Source organism: Hydra vulgaris, chromosome 05 (assembly GCF_038396675.1).
Source record: "Hydra vulgaris chromosome 05, alternate assembly HydraT2T_AEP".
NCBI classification, from domain to species: Eukaryota; Metazoa; Cnidaria; class Hydrozoa; order Anthoathecata; family Hydridae; genus Hydra; species Hydra vulgaris.
The window spans coordinates 25,697,191-25,717,695 of record NC_088924.1 but is presented as its reverse complement, the minus strand read 5'-3'; the positions used below and the strand labels follow the sequence as shown (position 1 = coordinate 25,717,695).

The 20,505-nt window shown below is 29.9% G+C and overlaps 1 protein-coding gene across 1 annotated transcript; it reads right to left on the bottom strand.

The window, feature by feature from the left end:
• Positions 1 to 716: 716 nt before the first annotated feature.
• LOC136080290 (endoglucanase-like) lies at positions 717 to 1,088 on the bottom strand. The gene has a single exon (XM_065796908.1). It carries the CDS (start codon positions 1,086 to 1,088, stop codon positions 717 to 719), a length of 372 nt encoding a protein of 123 aa, XP_065652980.1.
• Positions 1,089 to 20,505: the final 19,417 nt, after the last annotated feature.

Below are 20,505 nucleotides of genomic sequence, written 5' to 3'. Positions count from 1 at the left end.
ATATATATATATATATATATATATATCTGTGTGTGTTCGTGTGTCTGTAGATGTGAGTGGGTGGGTGTGTGCTTGTGTCGGTGTTGTGTGTGTGTTTTTTTTAATGTTTTTGAGATTTATAGGATATTAAAAAACAGTTTATTAAAATTAACTATATTGTAACATGCATACAACTTATGATTTTAAAATGATTGTACATTTTCGTTATAACACAGCTAAAATAAATGTGAAAAACAAAAATATAATGATATGATGAATGATCTTCCAACAATTTTGCGGTACACGGGACAAATAAAGAAAGAGATAAAGAGGAAGGAAACAGTTGACGGAAAACTTGAATATTTGTAATTGTATGTGTCAGGAAAACATGAAGATAGGAGAGAGTTCCAAAGAGTTGAAGTGTGGGGAAAATAACTTTCCTAATAAAATATTTTAGAGCATGCATGGAAAAATACAGTAAAAGAATGAGACTTTACTGAATGACGAGTCAAGCAAGAATAAGTTTTAGTTGATGAAACTAGAGATTATTGCTCCTTTGAGCAGTGAGAGTATTTATTGAAAAGAAAAAGAGATGTAAGTTTATGTCTATGGGAGATAAATTTATATCTCTTTTTTTTAAGGCTTGAGCTTGGCATATCAAGCAGGTCCGACAACGTTTACAATACGTTTAGAACTTTCAGAACTTCAAGAAAAAAAACATCAAAAGAGTAACTAGTTTAAATATGACCGGAGTATTCCAGGAGTATTCCAGGAGTATATACAGGAGTATATACAGGAGTATATACAGGAGTATATACAGGAGTATATACAGGAGTATATACAGGAGTATATACAGGAGTATATGCAGGAGTATATACAGGAGTATATACAGGAGTATATACAGGAGTATATGCAGGAGTATATACAGGAGTATATACAGGAGTATATACAGGAGTATATACAGGAGTATATGCAGGAGTATATACAGGAGTATATACAGGAGTATATACAGGAGTATATACAGGAGTGAATAAGAGATTTGTAGAGGTAAAGAAAGGAATCAGGAGTAAGTAGACAGCAAGCACAATAAAGAAACGCAACTTTAGCATATGCTAATTTAGTAATCGATTGTTTATATGTTTTCCATGAGAGGTCAATAGTGAACAATAATTCAAGAAGACGCAAAGAAGAGGACTCAGTGAGAGAGTTGACATTATTTGATATAAGAATGTCGGCAGTGCTGCAATAGAGGTAACCCAGAAGTTACTGGAAATAAAGAAGAGTGTTGTAGTCTCCATCTAATGCACGATAAAACCTTTCAGTCACAGAAGTTAATAAGTCAGCCGTAGAGCAAGAGGATCGAAAACCGTATTGATTGTCTGACTGTGAGTTATTTGACTTAAGGTGAGATATTAGAAATTTGTTAATCAAAGACTATGACAGGAATAATGTCTGGACCACAAGCCGTCAAAGAGTTTAATTGAGATATGAGTTAAGTAACGGAAGCTGGAGTGATTTGAATGTCTAACAATGGGTTAGCCTATTTAATTGGAACGGAAGGAAGAGCATGGCCAAAACATTCAAAAGTTGAATTAGAAGAAATGTTTTTTGCAAATAGTTCTGTCTTAATCTTGGCAGAGGTAATAAGACTAGTCCTACCTTAGACCTTCCCCTATTAATGACGCTGTTTTTTTCCACAAGTTTCAGGAGTCTAACTTCTGAGATGAGATATGAGATTTAGTGAACTGATAATAATGGAGCTTAGCATCGTGCACCTTTTTTCATTGATTTCTTGCAGCAGTAAATAGCCGTTTATTCTCAAGAGATTTGTTCTTTTTAAAAAAATGATAAAATAATTTTGATTAGATATAGTAGCTGCACAAGAAGGTGAAAAGGAGTAGAATGAGGTTTGATTTGGAACCGACGAGAAAGAACAAAAAACTTTCATTTCTGCCTTGATCCATAAAGTTACGTAAGAGGCGCATTTTCCAGCAGAGAGAAAAGATATTTGCCCAAGGGCTGTTAAAAATAAAATCATAAAAAATCCCAATCAGCTTTAGGGTAATAATAAGTAGTGCGATGGTTTATAGAGGTCATTGCACAGTTGGAACCACCAAATGATAAGGGTTGTTTGGAATACGAATCACAATGTTAACTATCTGAGTAAGAAATTGATAAATGCAGAAGTTATGGTGGTGATGTTAAAGCCATGCCATTCAGTGTAATAAGCATTAAAGTTGCCAATAACAACAATATTGTCAGAGGAGTAAAGAGGTAGGGGATTCTAAACTTAATCTGAAATTCCATCTAAAAGATGTGCAGTCTTGAGAAGAAGGAGAATAATAAGAAACAAAGAAAAAGCTGATAGAGTGAAAAGGTACTTAGCAGAAGCACAAAAAGTAGTTGAAGGATTCAAACCTGGTTTATTGACAATTAAATGAATTGATGCGTAATTGTACGTCTTAGCCATGAATTTGATAATTAGAGTCTTTGCAAATCAAATGATCGTTTCCATCAATAATGATATCTGAAGGCAAAACAGCCGAATTTAAATTAGTCTCACAAAGAGCAAGCAAGTCTGGTAAATTTGCAATTGGTAAGATTCAACAGATAGAAAGTTACTTGAAAGACCACAAATTTTTGAAACAGTTAGGTGGTGTGGATGGTTTTTTATGCTTCTTATTTTGGTTTACTTTGGGTATGATTTAAGTTTAAGGAGAACTCAACTCATTCATAGATAAAGCACAGAAATAAGCTTCGCATTTGGGTTAGTGCCGCGAGTTAACTTAAATTTGTAACTTAGGACTCCTAATGTGCCATCGACAATGCACATCAAAAGCATTACCGTTCATGCGCAACATGGCAATGCTAACATTTAGATATTTTACAGCTGTTTATGGAATCAGCCTCTCTGAGAGCTATGTTTATACAATTAGCTATATATGCATCTTACATACGCAATGATTATGATATAACAAAACTTCAGAATCATCTTATTTTACCTTGTACAGTAACAAGCGGAAGACGGGAGCCACATACCTACAGCCGCAGCCACACGGAAATTTCCCGGTTTCCCGGTGGGCTAATTAAACCGTGGTTGTAGCATCAATTTTATGCAACATGGAAGAACAACTTTTTTTTTAATGATAAAATATATATCAAAGATCTATTTTAAAGCATACATAAAGTTTTAAAGGTATTTTAATTTTTTTAATAAATTGTAAGGAGTCTGTTAGAAAACCCTTACATTGGAATGTAAGGGTTTTCTAACAGTTTTTCTATCTTTTGATTGTAAAGAAATCATGATTCTAAATTTCTAAATTTGAAATTTACTTAATAAATAGAATGACTTTGAGTATTAATATTTCTTAAAATCATTACTTGCACATAGTTACCCTAAATGATTTTTGAAAGCCACTAAAAATATAAATTGGTTATTTGAAAAATATTATGCGCAATCTTTCCCAAGGGCCTGGAATCGATTGTGCTGTCAAAAATTAGTTTTTGCGGTCAATCCGTTTTGTTAGATTACCAAAAATAACCATGGCCTTACGTCTGTCATAAAAAGTTTAAGTTTTTTGGTTTCCTTTGTCATGCATTTTTCAATATTTCAAAAATAATCCATGTGCGCAGGTGGTAAAAAGCCTATAAAAGTCTTAGAAACAGTCTTATCACGCCTCATCTTTAACTTAAAAATACCCTGACAACGGTATAATATGCTTATCAACGACAACTCTACAGGCTCAATAGTTTGTTAAGTAAATATAACTTTTTATATCATAAATTTTTGCAATGAAACTGTACAAGAATAGTTGTAAAAACTTGTTTTTAGGCATTGACAAATAAAGAACTTCAAACTAAACTGTTTTTCCAATAAAAAATCGATTGTAAATACGGTTTTCTAAGAATTGTCATGTAATCAGGGAAAACTAAAAAGAACCATAACGGCTCATGTTGGAGATTAAATTTATTTTTGATAAAATAGAAACTTTAAAGTCTATAGCAACACCAGTATATCATTACCATTATGAATTTATTTATCATTATAATAGCCTCATAATGATCTTCTCTAGTCAAATATTATTTATAGCATCAACAAAACATCTAATGATACATTTTACTCGTATTTTAAGAAAAAATTTGATTTGCTTTGCAAATTTTGAAAAAGGATTTTAAGAAGAAGTTACCGTGACAAGATGTTTCACTATTTGACTTAGTAAAAAAAAATTTTAACAAGAAAGCTCATACTTAACTTTGACCAAAACAACATAAAGTAATCAAATCTCTTTAAGTAGCAGTCAAACAGCACCTATTTAACCAAAGTGACGTCAACATACTCTCATGTTTTTAAAGATCAAATTAATAATAACTAACTAAAACGAATTTACTCCATTTGGATGACCACAAACGATGATTATATCACAATGCAAATAGTTTTTTTTCTTTTCTATACTCATCTATCAGATCGTCACGTAAAAGGCTTTGTTTTGTTATATTTTTTTTACGTACAAGGCTAAAGTTTTTGGTTTATTTCTACTTATTAATTTTTAATGTCACGTTAATCTCACGTGAAACTTATTGTAAAGCTGAAAATGAAAAGGGGTTGATGATAAGACTACAGTCTTCTACTTGCTCCTGTCATCATTTTAATTTTTATCTTATTTATAAATTTATACATATAAATATAATTGTATTTATAAATGTATTAAAGTTAGTTGTATGTAAAATAAATAGTGACGAAATAAATAACAAAAAAAAAAAAAAAAACATCAGCAAGAAATAGTAGATCAGCAAAGCTTAAATGATTTATACAGAGCAGTAAAGTAGTTTATAGGATATTATTAGTTTCTAGGCAATTTTCTTTACAAAGTTGTTGTATGGCTAAACTTTATCAATAAAATTACACAAATCATTTTCTATTCTTCTCCAAAGTCAAAATTTATTATATTTACATTATAAACTACATCAAAAAATATTTTATTTTTTTGTTTTATATTTTAATATGAGGTTTTAGATTTTCACGATTCTTCTTGCTTTCTGTTTTGATGCTGAGGTCTTGTATTTGCTTTTGCTTTATCTAAAAAGTGAGCTGACTTGCTCCAAGTGCTTTACACAAAAAGTTAGCTGTTTTTTCTTTGTCTTCAATAGCTTTTTTGTGATAAGATTTATCTGGAACATAAATGTTTTCAAAAGAGTCAGACTCTCAGCAGCAAGGGTGTTCAATGGGATGGATTTATATTTTGATTTGCTTTTGACAACTTGAAGTTCATGTTTTGGGTATGACAACTGTTTGGCTGCTGCAAAAAATACTAGCACATTGTTCTTACCTTTAAAGTTTGTTAAAATTCTATTTTAGTTCTAACCTATAAAAGAGTCACAAGAGGTATTATTTTTTATTTTTTATCACACAAATTCGTTTCTTATAGGGACTGGGACTGAATTTATTCTTGTTCTCTAAATGACTTTTTTTTAACTATTTTTTTTATTAAATATTTATTGACTCAAATTTAACAAACGAAGTTTTTTACTAACAAATTTTCATTCGTTGATTGTAAACTGCTTCAGTTAATAATTTGTCGTCTAAACAATTTTTATGAAAAAAATTAGTTTATTGCGACTGAATTATGGTATGTATCAAGTAGCCATTAACACAAACATTACACAAAACTTGCAATCGTTTCAACTAAATGATATTTTTAGCTAAAAAAATTGGAAAGAATTATTTTTCAACTTTCAAGGAGTCATAGCGCATTGGTTAAAGCATTATACTCGTAAAGCACTACACTTGTGGCGCAGTAGTGAAAGCACTATACTTGTAATCCAAGGGTTTTGAGCTTAAAACCCCTTCTAGTGCATAAGCGTTGTCCGTTCAGTTGGAAAAGGATACCAATCAAATAAACGCTAATTGCTATGTGGCAGTGCTCTGTAATAAGGTTTTCTTATAGTTTTCTTAAAAAAACTATTTAGAAAAGTTTGAACGACGAAGTGAGAAAAAAAGTTTATACTCTTTTTTAATTTTACAGAGTTTTAAACACAATTAATCAATCTCAATGTTGAATGCATATGGTTGATGGGGTTCATTCTTTGATGATCGATTAAATCACAGCCAGTGATTGTGCTCAAAGAACAATTGTCCAAAAATCCAACTTGCTCTTTTTTTATGTCCCCGTTTCTTTGCTAAAACAAATTTTGGCTTAATCTTGCATTAAGACTTCAGTTTTTTTTTGTCTCCAAGAACAATTTTCTTATCAGCATCAACTTCTTTGCTTCTGGCGCACTAGGGAACTCCTGATAATGCTTTCTACACCATTTTAGCATATCAACGTTAGCTGGGGGAGGATCTTTTAAGTTAAGGTAACCGTTTGATTTTAACATCATGGGGTTAATATTTGAATTAAAAAGTGACTGAGTTGGCTCGCCCGACTGAGTAGATCTCATTTTAGCCCTGAAGAGAGACAATTATCTTAAAATATTTTTTTTAAAAAAGGCCAATATACTACAACTTTTTTATTTATCTTATTTTTTCTTCAATACTATAATCTTCCTTACCAACTTCCTCAAGTATTTTTTAATTCTAACCTCGGACTGGCCCGACTTCATTCTCTTTGAAATTTAGCTCAATTATTTCTCTGTATGTTGCATTTTCACGTTGGGAAAGTGTGAGTCCTTTGTAAAATGGTTGAAGAGTCTCTCTAACATTATTAAATTTTGAATTATTAAGAAAAAATATTTTTTATAATTTTTAGTTTGTAAAAATCAATTTTAATCAAAATTATCTGTTTAAGTTTACCTTATGTAGTGATTAGCTTGACATTAGTTTTCTTCATGAAATTTTTTCTATTCCTCTAAAGTTCTAGTCACAACTTTAGTATAGACCTTATTATCAACAAGTCAGAATTCGAGGATCTCAACAGGTGCAATGGTTTTTAGAAACTTAACTGAAAGAGATATTAGTAAATTTAGGTTTAAAAATACTGTCAAACTGGATTTTTAAAAAAGGCTTCGAACTTGTACAAAGGTTTTATTTAAACCAATCTTATAAACAGGTTTGACTGTATATTGCATATATAATGTTAAAAACTTTTTCGTGATTTCAATATCACCTTAAAAAAACTATGTGCAATTAATGACCTTTAGAAATGCTCAAAGTTATAGTAAAATTTTAAATTCAGTGGTTTCGGATCATAATTTTTAGACAACCGAAACTGTAACCTTGTTGAATTTTTTTACTTTTACTGTAAAAATTTAACCAAATTAGCAAAAAAATATAAAAGAATATGTCTGTTAGATTTATGTTAATAAAATTATTTTACAAAGTGCCAACTGCACTATATGCACAAATATTTTCACCAAATGGACCAAAGATTGGGATCCAGTATTTCCGTTAAACTCCGGAACCAATGGTGTTTTTCAAAAAAAATTTACAAATGGCCTTATTTAATCGGTTTTTTTTTTAAATTTGAAAATGAAAACACGTTGAAGATATCAAGACTTTGCCTACATTGTTCAGACAATTACTTTAAAACACGTGGAAACCATTTTATTTTGTTGATTACAATTAACCGCTCAGAGATCAATCACCTGAGCAATTATATATTACAATTTTTGATTTTGAAGATTAAAGTTAGAAGATTAAAATTAGAAGAACAATCTAAAAAACAAACATTTGAATTCAATTTTTTCCAAAAGTTAAACATATTGCTGTTATTGTATTGCTACTCACTAAAAAAACTAACGCTAAAATAACTAAAAAAATATAACGCCAGAGTTGAGCAAATACAACGCCAGTTATCTTTTATATCGGTGTTATATTACCGCTACATTGGCGTTATATTACTTTTATTTTTATAGGTTATATTTGCTCAACACTCTCGTTATATTGACGTAAAATGGACTAAGGGCAAAATTGTTATATTTGGCGTTATATTTATTATACTGATCCTACTTTTACAAGCACAATATTTAAAAACACAATAAAAAAGTTTTAAGATAGTAGTTACAAAATAAAAACGTTTTATGATAATAGTCACGAAATAAAATGACGTAAAGTAAATAAAGTAAATTTTTTATTTGAATATGTCCAGTTAAATTATGTATAGTTTGAGAACATAGAAAAATGTAATAAAATTATTAAAATAAATTAAAAATAATTAAAACAATGTCTAAAGTTTACTTACACAAAGTTAACCAAGTTGTGTAAACTAATATTTAAGTTAATAAAAACTAATATTTAATTTGATATAAATATTTTCAAAATATATAATTTGTGTCCTTTTCATTGGATACAAGCTGTTGACACCAATAAAGATTACAAAATGAAAAATAATAAACAGCAAAAAAACATCATTGCATCATGTGTGGTTTATAATTTATGATCATTAATTGAGTATTTATAAGTACATTGAAAAAAACCTTACCATTGCTACTAGGTTTCGATGCCACTAATGAATTGTATTCTTCTTCACTAAAGAATTGTATTCTTCTTCACTAAAGAAAATTGTATTCTTCAACACCTAACGGCATAAAAAGGAAAATAAGCAAATGACCCTTTTAAGTTTATGAAATATATACTTGTTTAAAAAATATGTGCAAGTTTATCACCGGTGCATATTGTAGTCGCCACAAAAGATTTTTAAAATAAAAGAATATATGAGAAAGGACAGCTTATAATTCATTTAATCAATTTTGAAAAGATAAAATATATAACATGAACATTGGCATAAGATGTTGCTGCCACTGAAGAGTACAAAATAAATAGAGTGTAATACATAATATTAAGATTAGTCATTTATAAGTATTTTCAAAAGACTCAACCAATGGTACTTTTGCTAACCAACTGGCACACATAAGTTGAGCCAACGTATATAAACACATCGCGAACGTCAGCTGTTTTCTCCAATGCAAATACAACGTTGATCCAATGTATATTGATCAAATGTATATGGATCAAATGTATATAACCCCACATTGATCCAATGTGCATGGATTAACGTTGATCCAATGTTTATAACCCAACGTTAATCTAATTTGTTTGAAATAATATGGGATTATATACTGGGTGGATGCTCGAAATCCGGACTTTTTTTGACACAAAATAAAAATTACAATAGAAGTATTAGTTTCAAAGCTATATTTCTGAAATTTTAAACAGTAATGTACACATATAAGAACTTTCATTTTACTCAATCCAGCTGCCTTTAGCTTCAATGACTTGCTCGATACGCTTCCTGAACCTGGAGCAGGCGTGTTCCACCTCATCGGCCAACATGTTGGCAGCTGCATTAGTAATTGTTCGCTTTAGAGATTCAACAGTGTTGTGACTTGATTTATTGTTTTCACGTTCCAAAGTGCCCCAGACATAATAGTCCAATGGATTGAGATCTGGTGAGTTTGGAGGCCAAAAGTGCTTCAACCAGAACATAGGGAGATTCTCTTCAAGCCAACCCTGTACCAAATTGGAGGTATGAGCAGGAGCTGAGTCTTGCTGAAACACATATGGCCTACCATTGGAACACTTTTCCATCCAAGGTTTCACCACCTTAATCAGAAGGTCCAAGTAGACTTCTTTGTTGACATTTTGGCCCTTCAGGAAGAAGTGTGGTGGCATGACATGGCCTTTGCTGGAAACAGACATAAAGACATGGACAGAGGCTGGAAATTTTGTCTGACCAATCACTAAGACATCTTCTGGGTCTTGAGCCAACCATCTGTCATTTCTTTTGTTCACTTTGGCATCCACAGTAAAAATTTTCTCATCTCTGAAAAAACGAAGTTTACCGGCAGCTTCATGTTTTATTGATGCTAAAAGAACGGAACACTTAGCCACTCTCTTCTCCTTCATTGAAGCAGACAGCATCTGCCTGACTTTTAGGACATAGGACTTGTACCTAAGGTCATAACAGATCACTCTTCTTATGGTGTAATGAGACACATTCATATCTTTGCTCAGTTTCCTGATGGAGGTGCTGGGGTTTTTGTTGATCGACTTCTGTACTCTACTGATGAAGGCCTTATTCCTGATTTGTTTGTGAGAAGTCTTTTCTTTTCGTTCTACAGACTCTGCACCATCATTAAACCTCTTTGCAATATCATAAACTGTGCTTTTTGGGAAGCCAAACCATTTTATAATCTCTGGGACAGAGTGCCCGGCGCGGAGGGACTCAACCACTGCAACTCTACGGTCATATTCCTTTGACATGTGCTAAATTTGCTATTTTTTTTTTTTTCTCGAGAGTACAATGTTTGTTTTGATTAATGTTTGAATTTCGCAACATAGAATTTAAAAACAAAAAAATGCCGGCAAATTTAAAATTGTCCGGATTTCGAGCATCAACCCTGTATATTGGATCAACGTTGCTTTATATACATTGGAATAACGTTAGATTATATACAGTGGATCAACGTTGTGTTTGAATCGAGAAAAAGCAGATATACAAATATAATTTATAAATAATTTATAAGAATTATTTTTCATTCAACTACTTTAGATTATTATGGAAATATATTTGGCTTTTTTTCTCTTCCTTATATAATGAAGTATCAAGCCATAAACAAAACAAACAAGAATAATGCTTTTTTAATCAGATGCGATCTTGTGACTTATATTAATTAAAATGCAATACTCTATAAGTACAAATACTGATCTCTTCTTGCTATCTTTCTAACTCGACTTATTCTGATTTTTATTCTAATTTCGTTCTTATTAAACTCACCTACTTTTAGCCAGTGAAGCGGGTAATGATGTTTTTTTGTACGCTGAACTTGTCTTCGCGGGCCCGGGTATGTTGCCTCTATATAGCAATCAGCCGGAGGCGGATAAACCACAATATCATATAAGTACATATAATAAATAAACGGAATAAAACACATACTGAAACTCGGCTATGTGTTTCTCGGCTATGTGTTTCTTAAATGACCGGTCTGTCTCCTTTTTCTCAATTCTATCTTTCAAACTCGCTCACTTCTAACATTCTCTTTAATATCTTCTAATTTTTTAATATCTCTTTTCTCAGTCTTGTGTCATTGTCAGAGTGCTCCGAAAAGAGAATGGTGGGCTTGGGTAATTAGGTGACTCCGCAGGCATCGGCTGGAGTAGGATAAACCACAATACCCTATAAGTACATATAAAAAGTATAAACAAATGTCATCACCAATGTTGACCGCGTTTATAATAATGCACTAATCAGGTAATTTAATTAATAGTATAAATTGCACATTCTAACATCTAGTGCAATTATCTTTCTGCTTTCTCTATATTATCTTCCTAACTCGACTTCTTCTGAATTTCCCTCTAACTTTCTTCGTTCTTCCTAAACTCACTTATTCTTGGTCAGAGAAGCGGGTGATGATGCTCTTTAGTAAGCTGAACTTGTCTTTGCTGGCCCGGGTATGTGGCCTCTATATGGAAATTAGCTGGAGGCGGTTATATATAATATGCAATGTGAATTTTTTTTGTGTGTGTGCCGTTGTTGTTATATATAATAAAATATAAAGCAAATAAATTTAACATCGATAAAAGTTAAATGTAACGTTGTGCAAACGTTACAACCTAACGTTGAACTAACTTAAAATAAAACGTTTCGCCAACACAAAATATAGCGTTGTGCCAACGTATAATACAACGTTAAATATTATGCAATGCCGACATAAAACACAACTTTGGGTCAACGTCATTTTAAAGTTGTTGGCGACGTCGCATTTGTAACCAAAATGATATAAAAACAATATTAGCAACAAAGTAAAAAAAAAACTACTAACTACAACAATTCTTTTTAAATTATGTTTTAAATGAAAAAATTGGATAATATTATATATAAGAAAAAAGATTTATACATAATAAGACTACTTAAAAATGAATAAAAACCTAGTCTTCTAAAACATTAGCAACTTTTTCGTAACTACTCTAAAAAATACTAAAACTAATTAGTTAATGACATATCCTTTACTTTTTAAGATCATGGAACATCTTCTCGGCACAGACTCTATGAGTTTACTAACTTTTTCTTGTGTAATTCATTCCACGTGGTTTCAATAGCTTTTTATAGCTCATCAGCGTTTTTGAATGGTCCTTTGTGATTTAGGGAAAGTTCAACTTGGTACCATAAATTTTTGATTGGTTTGAGATCAGGTGATTGAGCTGGCCATTTCATTACTTTAATTTGATTTGTTTCAAACCATTCTTAAATGAATTTAGAGTTGTGTTTGGGGTCGTTGTCTTGTTGAAATGTCTATAAAAGAGGCATATTATTATTAGCATGAGGAACCACTTTTTCATTGAGAGTATCACAATAAATATATTGATCCATAATGCGATTTATTCTGTAAATAGATCCGACTCCACTAAAACCAGAAAAACAACCCCAAACCATAGTACCTTTTCCACTACCATGCTTGATTGTTCCTCTTGTGTATTTAGGATCTAAGCGTTTATCTTTAGGCCTACATATCTATAAATTGCATCAGGACCTTTCAAATTGTACTTTGATTCATTGCTCCACAATACTCTATTCCAATAAATTTATAGTCTAGTCTCTATGAGCATTTTCAAATTCAATTTTAGCATTTCAATTCTTCCAAGAAATGAAAGGTTTTTGTGCTACTCTAAAGCTCAAAAGTCCTGAAAGTTGTAACCTTGTACAAACTGTATTTTGAGACACAGAAATGTTCAGTTTTTTAATGATATCATTAACATTGTCAAAAGGATACTTTTTAACATGACGAATATATTTTCTGTTGGAGAAACGACATGTTTTGCGTGGCCTTTATGTTCTTTTTCTAAAGGACTGCTTTTAATAAATCGTTAGATTATTCGACATACAATTGACTTGTTAATAAAGTATTTTATTACAATATCTTTTTATTTGACTCCTTTCTTATAATCTTTTACAAAACGTTCTCGAAAAGCTAAATTATATTTTTTTCCTACCATTATAAAATCCAAAAGAGCATAAATGCGCGATCTCAAACTAATATTCTAATGATTGCAATACTCCATTTTTTTCTCAAAAAGACAAAAATTCACAATTAGTTGATTCTCATAAGATATGCATTAATGATTACACTACTACAATTTCTTTGGAATTCTTGTGCGGATGTAGTTATAAAAAAGTTGTTTTGGAAGCCACGTTTTTTCGGAAGCCACGTTTTTTGCATTAAAAACCAATAGAAGCAAAAAAACACCTTTATTCATTTTCACGTAGTCTTGTTATGTACAAATCTTTTTTCTTATTTGTAATATTAACCATTTTTTTCATTTAAAACATAATTTAAAAAAAATTGCTCTAAATAGTAATCGAAGTAGAAAAAAAAAAATATTTTATTTAGTTGCTAACGTTTTGGAGGACAGTGTATGTGTGCTACCTGGGTATCAGATATCAATACCATTAAATGCTAAAAAATAAAATTGATAATAAACAAAAAAGTCAACTTCAAACTTTGTCTTCTAATCATTTTGAATAGAAATAATATATCACATTATTATCGGTACCACATACAACTAAAGAACACAAAATAAAAAAGACAATTTAAAAAATAATTTTCTTTTGATTTAATCTTCAAATTTGTAGCATTACCATTGCTAATAAATGTTGATGTCACTGAAAAATATAAAATAAAAAGGATAATAAGCAAATGACTTTTTATAAATTTATGGGATTTAAACTTGTATTGAAAAGATAAGTGTAACTTTACCACTGTCTCTTAAAAGGTGTTGCCACTAAAGATTACAAAAAAGATATCTTCTCATCATTTAATATCATTTTGAAAAGATACAACTTTACTATTGCTACAAGATGTAAATGCTATTAAAGACTAAAAAATAGAAAAGATAACAAGCAAAAAAACATCTTTGAAATGTATGTCATTTATAATGATTTTAAAAAGATATCATTTATAAGATTATCATCGGAAAAAATTGTTGGCATCACTTGAGAACACATCATAAAGAAGGTATATTATAAAATAATTTAATTACAACTATTTTGAAAAGATATAACTTTTCCGTTGCTACTAGATGTTGATGTTTCTAGTAAATATAAAAGAAAAAATTTATGGAATAAATACTTCCAACGAAAAGATAAGTGTAACTTTGTCACTGGTACCAGATATCGATGCTACTAAAGTCTATTGGGTAGATTAGGGTAATATGAGCACCTTGATAATATGAGCATACGTAAAGATTTCTTAAATGTAAGCAGTGAAGTTAAAGTTGCTTTGTATTTTTTGAATCGACTTTATATGGTGATAACAGGAATCAGTGCAATTAGCGTAAATTTATATGCCGTAATTAGCGGCTATCATCTAATTAAAATGCTGTTATATTTTTTGCGCTAATAAAATAAAAACATCACGCATGAATAAATCTGTGGCGCGAAATATTGGTGCTAAAATAATAAAATTAATTTTTTCATTAAGAAAAATGCGTTAGCTAAAATCCAATCCATTTTTGTTTGAAGAACAATGCATAGAAACATTTAATTTTGACTTTATTTTAGCAAACTACCAATGTTTTTCATTGAAATTACCTTGTTTAAAGTCCTAAAATAGCAGTGGTTTTAATTGCTTTTTGAATAAAAACAAAACATTGTATAAAATTTTAATATTTTAACAATACTAAATATTTTTTAAAATTTAAATTCAAAAAATTTGAATTTTTATTGTTCAGAGGTTTGAGTTAAAATTAACAAAAAAATACGAACTTTTTTTTTTTGTTGTTGCGGAAAACATAGTAGTATTGTTTCAACAAAAAGTGGCCTAAAGTTTGATCTTTAAATGATAAGTTTTGTTAATAACGAATCATCATATTCCAATTATTTATCAGGTTAATTTAGTTGTCAGGCTAATTGTCAGGTTAATATTTTTTTACTTAATCAATGTTATTTTTTTGAGCTAATTTAAAGTGCTCATATTACCCAGTGGTCTGGGTAACATAAGCACTTTTGCTACTTTTTTAAAACCTGTGTGTTTTTAAGAAAACATTTTGGGTACCCAAATATCTAAGTGGATCATGAGTAGGGATCCCTAAAAATTGTTTATTGGCAAAAATTTTGCATTCAGCATAATAATTTTTAAAAATACTCCAATTTGTGCTTAAGGTGCTCATATTACTCAAATTTACCCTATAATAAAAAGATTGATAAGTAAATTATACTTTTGTGAAATATTTACTTGTATTGAAAAGATAAATGTAACTTTACCACTGCTACAAAATTGCCACTAAACGATTATTCTTTTATTAGTATTATTTCATAGCTAACTGAGTATAAAAAGGCAGCTATATCTTATATTTCAGGTTTTGTTTTTAAAATGCTAAAAAAAACAATTTCTTTGTATGTTATGCTGTAATGCACTTGGTTCTAAAAACCATGTTCTAGAATCCAATTTTTTTAAAGTAAAAGATAGTGTCGGTATTATAAATCCAAAATAAGATGTTATTATTGTTTGTAAAGAAATTGAAAAAAAAAATTGATTGAATGATAGCAACAATACCTGGAAAACTAACACAATCATAGAACATATCAATAGCTATATCCATATCAGTTTTGAAATATTTAGGTTCTAATATATTTAGAGATTTAGACGAACACGTTTGAGACTGTAAATAATGAAAATTTTGTATTAAAATTAATCAAAATAATTTCTCAATGTTATTGCAAAGTGAGACTATATAATCTTGGAAAAAAAGCCACATAGAAAGTGGCAGGGAAAAATATTTGAAAAAATTTGGTAAATCGTTATTACTTAGTCATCAATACAGACAAATTTTAGATGATATACTCTGTGTGTGGGTGTGGGTGTAGCATTTTAAGTGTCGAATTTTTGATATACGGATTGTTTGAATTGTCGAATTTTTGATATACGGATTGTTGAAGAAACTGTGACCAAGTTTAGAGTTTTCCTTAACTTTAAATGTCATAATTTTATCAATTCAGAACAAAATTCATAAAACTTGGCATCAAAAGAAAGGTGGGTGAATTTGTAAGGTGTTTGGGTGAGCTTTTTTTTTCATGAAATTTGGCAGGTAGCAAGAAATAAGGTTTTAGCAGAAGTTTGAATATATTATAAAATATCTCAGCATTCTTTCAATACATACCTGATGCACAAGCAACAAGGAAGTTTTAAACAACAATTCATTACAAACAAAACTTTACCATAAATATTTCCGTGCAGAATTAAAGTTAAACTATTTTAGTACTTAAAAAAAATCTATGTTGGTACAAATTTTTTAAAAATAACACAGCAATACATGTTCATACTATGCTGCTCTTAAAAATACTGAAAAGAAAACGGCTCTGTAAAGGTTGGATTTCCGCATACCTAATTATAAGATTCTAGAGAAATGGTCTAAAGAATACGTTAGAATTTGTTAGATATTTTCAACAGATTTTTACTATTTTGTTGATATCGCCTTTTTTTCCCTATGTTATTAGTTCCTATCGATCCATTTCTTTCACTTTTTTTCTAGCTTTTTAAATAGTTCATTATTAAATTCCTTACAAATTAGATGTAAAATAAAACTTTCAGCACATCATAGTTTCGGCTTTAATTTTAATATTAGAGATGCCTTATCTAGTCATTATATAGATCAGTGGTTATTGATATATAATATATCAATACAAACTTACTTTGTATCTATGTACTATCAATACATACTTACTTTGAACAAATGCAAACAAATTGGTACTTGTCACGACTATTTTGCTACAATTTTTATAAGTAATTTTTATAGTCTTTATGATTTTCTTACTATATTAAAACGATATTTACTTAAATAGTATAGTTATTAAATTTTATTATTATATTTGTCTAGCAATATATATTGCACTTTGCAGATTATTTTTCAGCGTTTGGAACAGGAAGAGCCTAGAACAAAAAAATGTAACTCAGAATATAACGGTTAAATATAACAGATGAGTACAATAGATGAATATAACAGTTAGATTTCACCATTTTAAAAGAGCGTACACAAATTATGACGCAAACATAATAATATAACGCCAATATGAATTAACGGATAACGTTTACATTTTTCAAAATCATCCGTTATATCGGCGTTAGTTTTTTTAGTGAAATATATTGCTAAACATTTTTCTATTTTTGTATATTAATAAACATATTGCTGCATCATGCTTACAACAAGCAGCCTTGGTGTAGTAATTAGAATTCTGACTTCAGAACTGAAGGTCCGTTATTCAATGACGGTTTATATGCATCATTAGTATGGAAATAAACGTGACTTAACTAGTTAAATACTATTCCACAGCGCACCTAAGTAACTAATAATAATAAAAAAAAAAGGCTATGAAAACAACACTGAATTGCGTAATAATCCAATTTTAGACAATTTAAAATATAGAAAATATTATTTTTAGGTAATGAAATAATCAAACCATTCTAATCGCAAAATCCCGTACTTACCTATGCTTTAGAAAAACAACTTATTAAAAAAATTGTTTGTCTTGCCTTAGAGTCTCCGTAAATAAGTCTTTTTCGCTTCTTTTGAGGTTTTTTATTTTCAAAACATGTCCATTGAGAGCAAGGAAAGAGTGATTCAACGTTTTTTTGGGAGACAGTTTAAACAAATTTGTTTAGAGTTTAGAGGATTTAGTTTTTTACGTTCTAAAATATTTTTCTCAACACTCCAACTATAGAGACACCTGAAGAAAGTAGTTGTACACTATATACACGTGTATCATTTTTTGAGACTTTCACGGAGGGGTGTAACATTTGGTACAGTTCAATTTGATATAGTTAATAGATGCAAAGTTTAATATAGCAAAAGTTAATACGAAAAATATTATAATAACACTAGAGCAAATTTAATTATTTAATTTAAAAAAAAGTGAAACAAGACCAATATGTACCCTAATGTGAACTCTATTTCTGTTGCATCTTGTATTACTAAATTGTTCAAAGTTGCAAGCGTAATTCAATGTTTTATAGATAATCTATTCACAGTCTATTTTATATTTATAAGTTCTATAAAGTTCTTTAAACCAGCACAGCATCAAAAATTACTAAAGTTAGTTTATATAAGTTCAGTTTATATAATTCCCAATGACAGTATAACAATTTCCGCAACCTACTTTTAAAACCTCCGGATGAAAACCTGTTCCATGGTGACAGACTTCGCTAAAATAAACGGACAGTCAACCTATGAATTAATATAATATTCAAAAATGAGGGGATATTTACTGTAAAAAAATAATACACAATAAACTTGAGTTAAAAACCAAAATAAAAAAATAAGAAAACATATGTCATAACCACGTAAAACGACAAGTTGAAAATTTTATCTAACCTCCGTCCAAATAAGGGACAAATTGAAATCTTCTACCAAGGCTCATAAACGTTTTCATCATTGAATGTCGTAGCTAGTTCTTTTATTTTATGCTCTAATATGAGTATTTTAGAAAATACTCACATTAGAGCATAAAATAAAATTCTAAACAATAATTAACGTGTTTTAAATTTTGATGTAATCTTAATAAATTTAAATACTGCTTTGAAATTACCATCTTACCAAAATGTACCAAATGTACCTGGAAAATCTTTTAATACTTGAATTATTTCTTTACAACGGCCATGCTTTGATATTCTGTCTTCAGCCATCATAACAGCAAACAAAATCGGTGCCGAAAATTGACAAGTATATGCTTTAGTTCTAGCAACTCCCATCTCTGGACCAACATTGATGTGGATACCGCACACAGAGTTTATCGTGATACTACCAACTCTATTTGTTAAATCAACAACTAATCCACAGCAACTTTTATTATAATGGAGAGTTCATCAGCAGTTTCACCTAATAAGAACAAGTAACAACAACAAACTTGTTAAATTCCATTTATTAATTTTATTTAAGAGTTTAAATACAAGTCAAAAATCCATTTATATTGGACCTCCAAGGGTATAGTTATATGTGCCAACATATAAAATGTCCTAATTAAACAATGCTCTAGTATGTCAAACGTTTTTGAAAACATCTGATTTCTAAAGATTTTTGTTTAACAAACAAAAGTAATAATTAAAACACATTAAACTAATTTAAAATAAAACATCAAAATTCGAAAAAACGCACTCTTAAGATTTTCCTAAATCACGTCTTGCAAGCTGCGTCTAAAAGTTTAAAACTATTTACATTTTCCATTATATTGTTATCGTATTAGATCTAGCTGTCCGGACCCGTAAAATACGGTTCTTGGTAAGTCTGTTCTACACTGGCCATTTCTATACTTATCCCTTACTTCAATATTTTTTAGTAAGCGGTAGAAAAACTATACATATTGTCTTCCTTTTAAAGTTATGAATAAAATAATAACTTATAATATAAGTAAATAAAATAACTTAAAACGCCTCGGTAGTCGTTGCGCGAACCGCTATTTATCAGCGGTTTGGATATTAGTTCCCAAAGCAGGTATTCTAAATAATACTTAGAATGTGTTGATTAACTACAATTAGTATAAAAATTTTTAAAAACAATTGGGATTAGACTTAAAAGTATGTGAAATAATGATTTTAACACGACACTTACGGGCCATGGTAAGTCATGGTAAGTCATGGTAAGTCATGGTAAGTCATGGTAAGTCATGGTAAGTCATGGTAAGTCATGGTAAGTCGATTCCACACCGACTATTTCTATGCTTGTTCTTTATATAGTTTATTTCAATAACTTTTGTAAGTGGATGAATACAAAAATTCTTTCAAATCTTTGTTTTGAGTTAACAATTAATGTTCAATACTTTATAACTTTGTAAAATTGTCAGCTGTAAAAAAAACAGGTACGGCCCAGTGGGCACAGGACCTAAATAAGACGTCTTTTGAACGTTCAAAAGACGTCCAAAACGTTCAAAAGACGTTTAAAAGACGTCTTTTTTACGTCCTGTGCCCACTGGGGGACTTATTAATTATTTTCTTTACAAAGTTTTTCTTTCGTTTTAGTTAAATTTATTTTCCAGACCATCCGCAGCTTATATTAGGATCTTCGCCCCGTTAATTAATTTTGAAGAAAATAAAAGTTTTAATGTAAAATCCATTTTTGTATAAGAAAAAAAGCTATCATTTTAAGTGTCCTTACGGTCTTATCACAGAGCACCGCGGAAGAGCATTTGAAATGAACTTCACGCCTCCTTCCTTGCCGATGATATAAAACTTACCCAGTTGAACCAGAGATCTTTAGTTACTGAGGCAAGCGCGCCAACTACTGAGCTATAGCTGCTCAAGGGGTGAAATTTCAAGTTTCTCATCTTTTTGTTTGTTATAGAGTATTATATCTTTATATATGCTATGTATACAACAGCAATAGAACTTTAAAAATCTTTTATTTTGTTTTTAAAAAAATTAGAAAAGATTAAAAAAAAAAAAATGCAAGCAACAGGATTTGAACCCTTGCGTTGTACTTCGAAAGCGCAGCAAACTAACTACTAAGGCTACTAAAGCACACTATTTTATCAATTTTTAAAAGTATTTGATAACAGTATAAATAAAAATATTTTTTTAAAACCATTTCACAAACAAATGACTTCACAA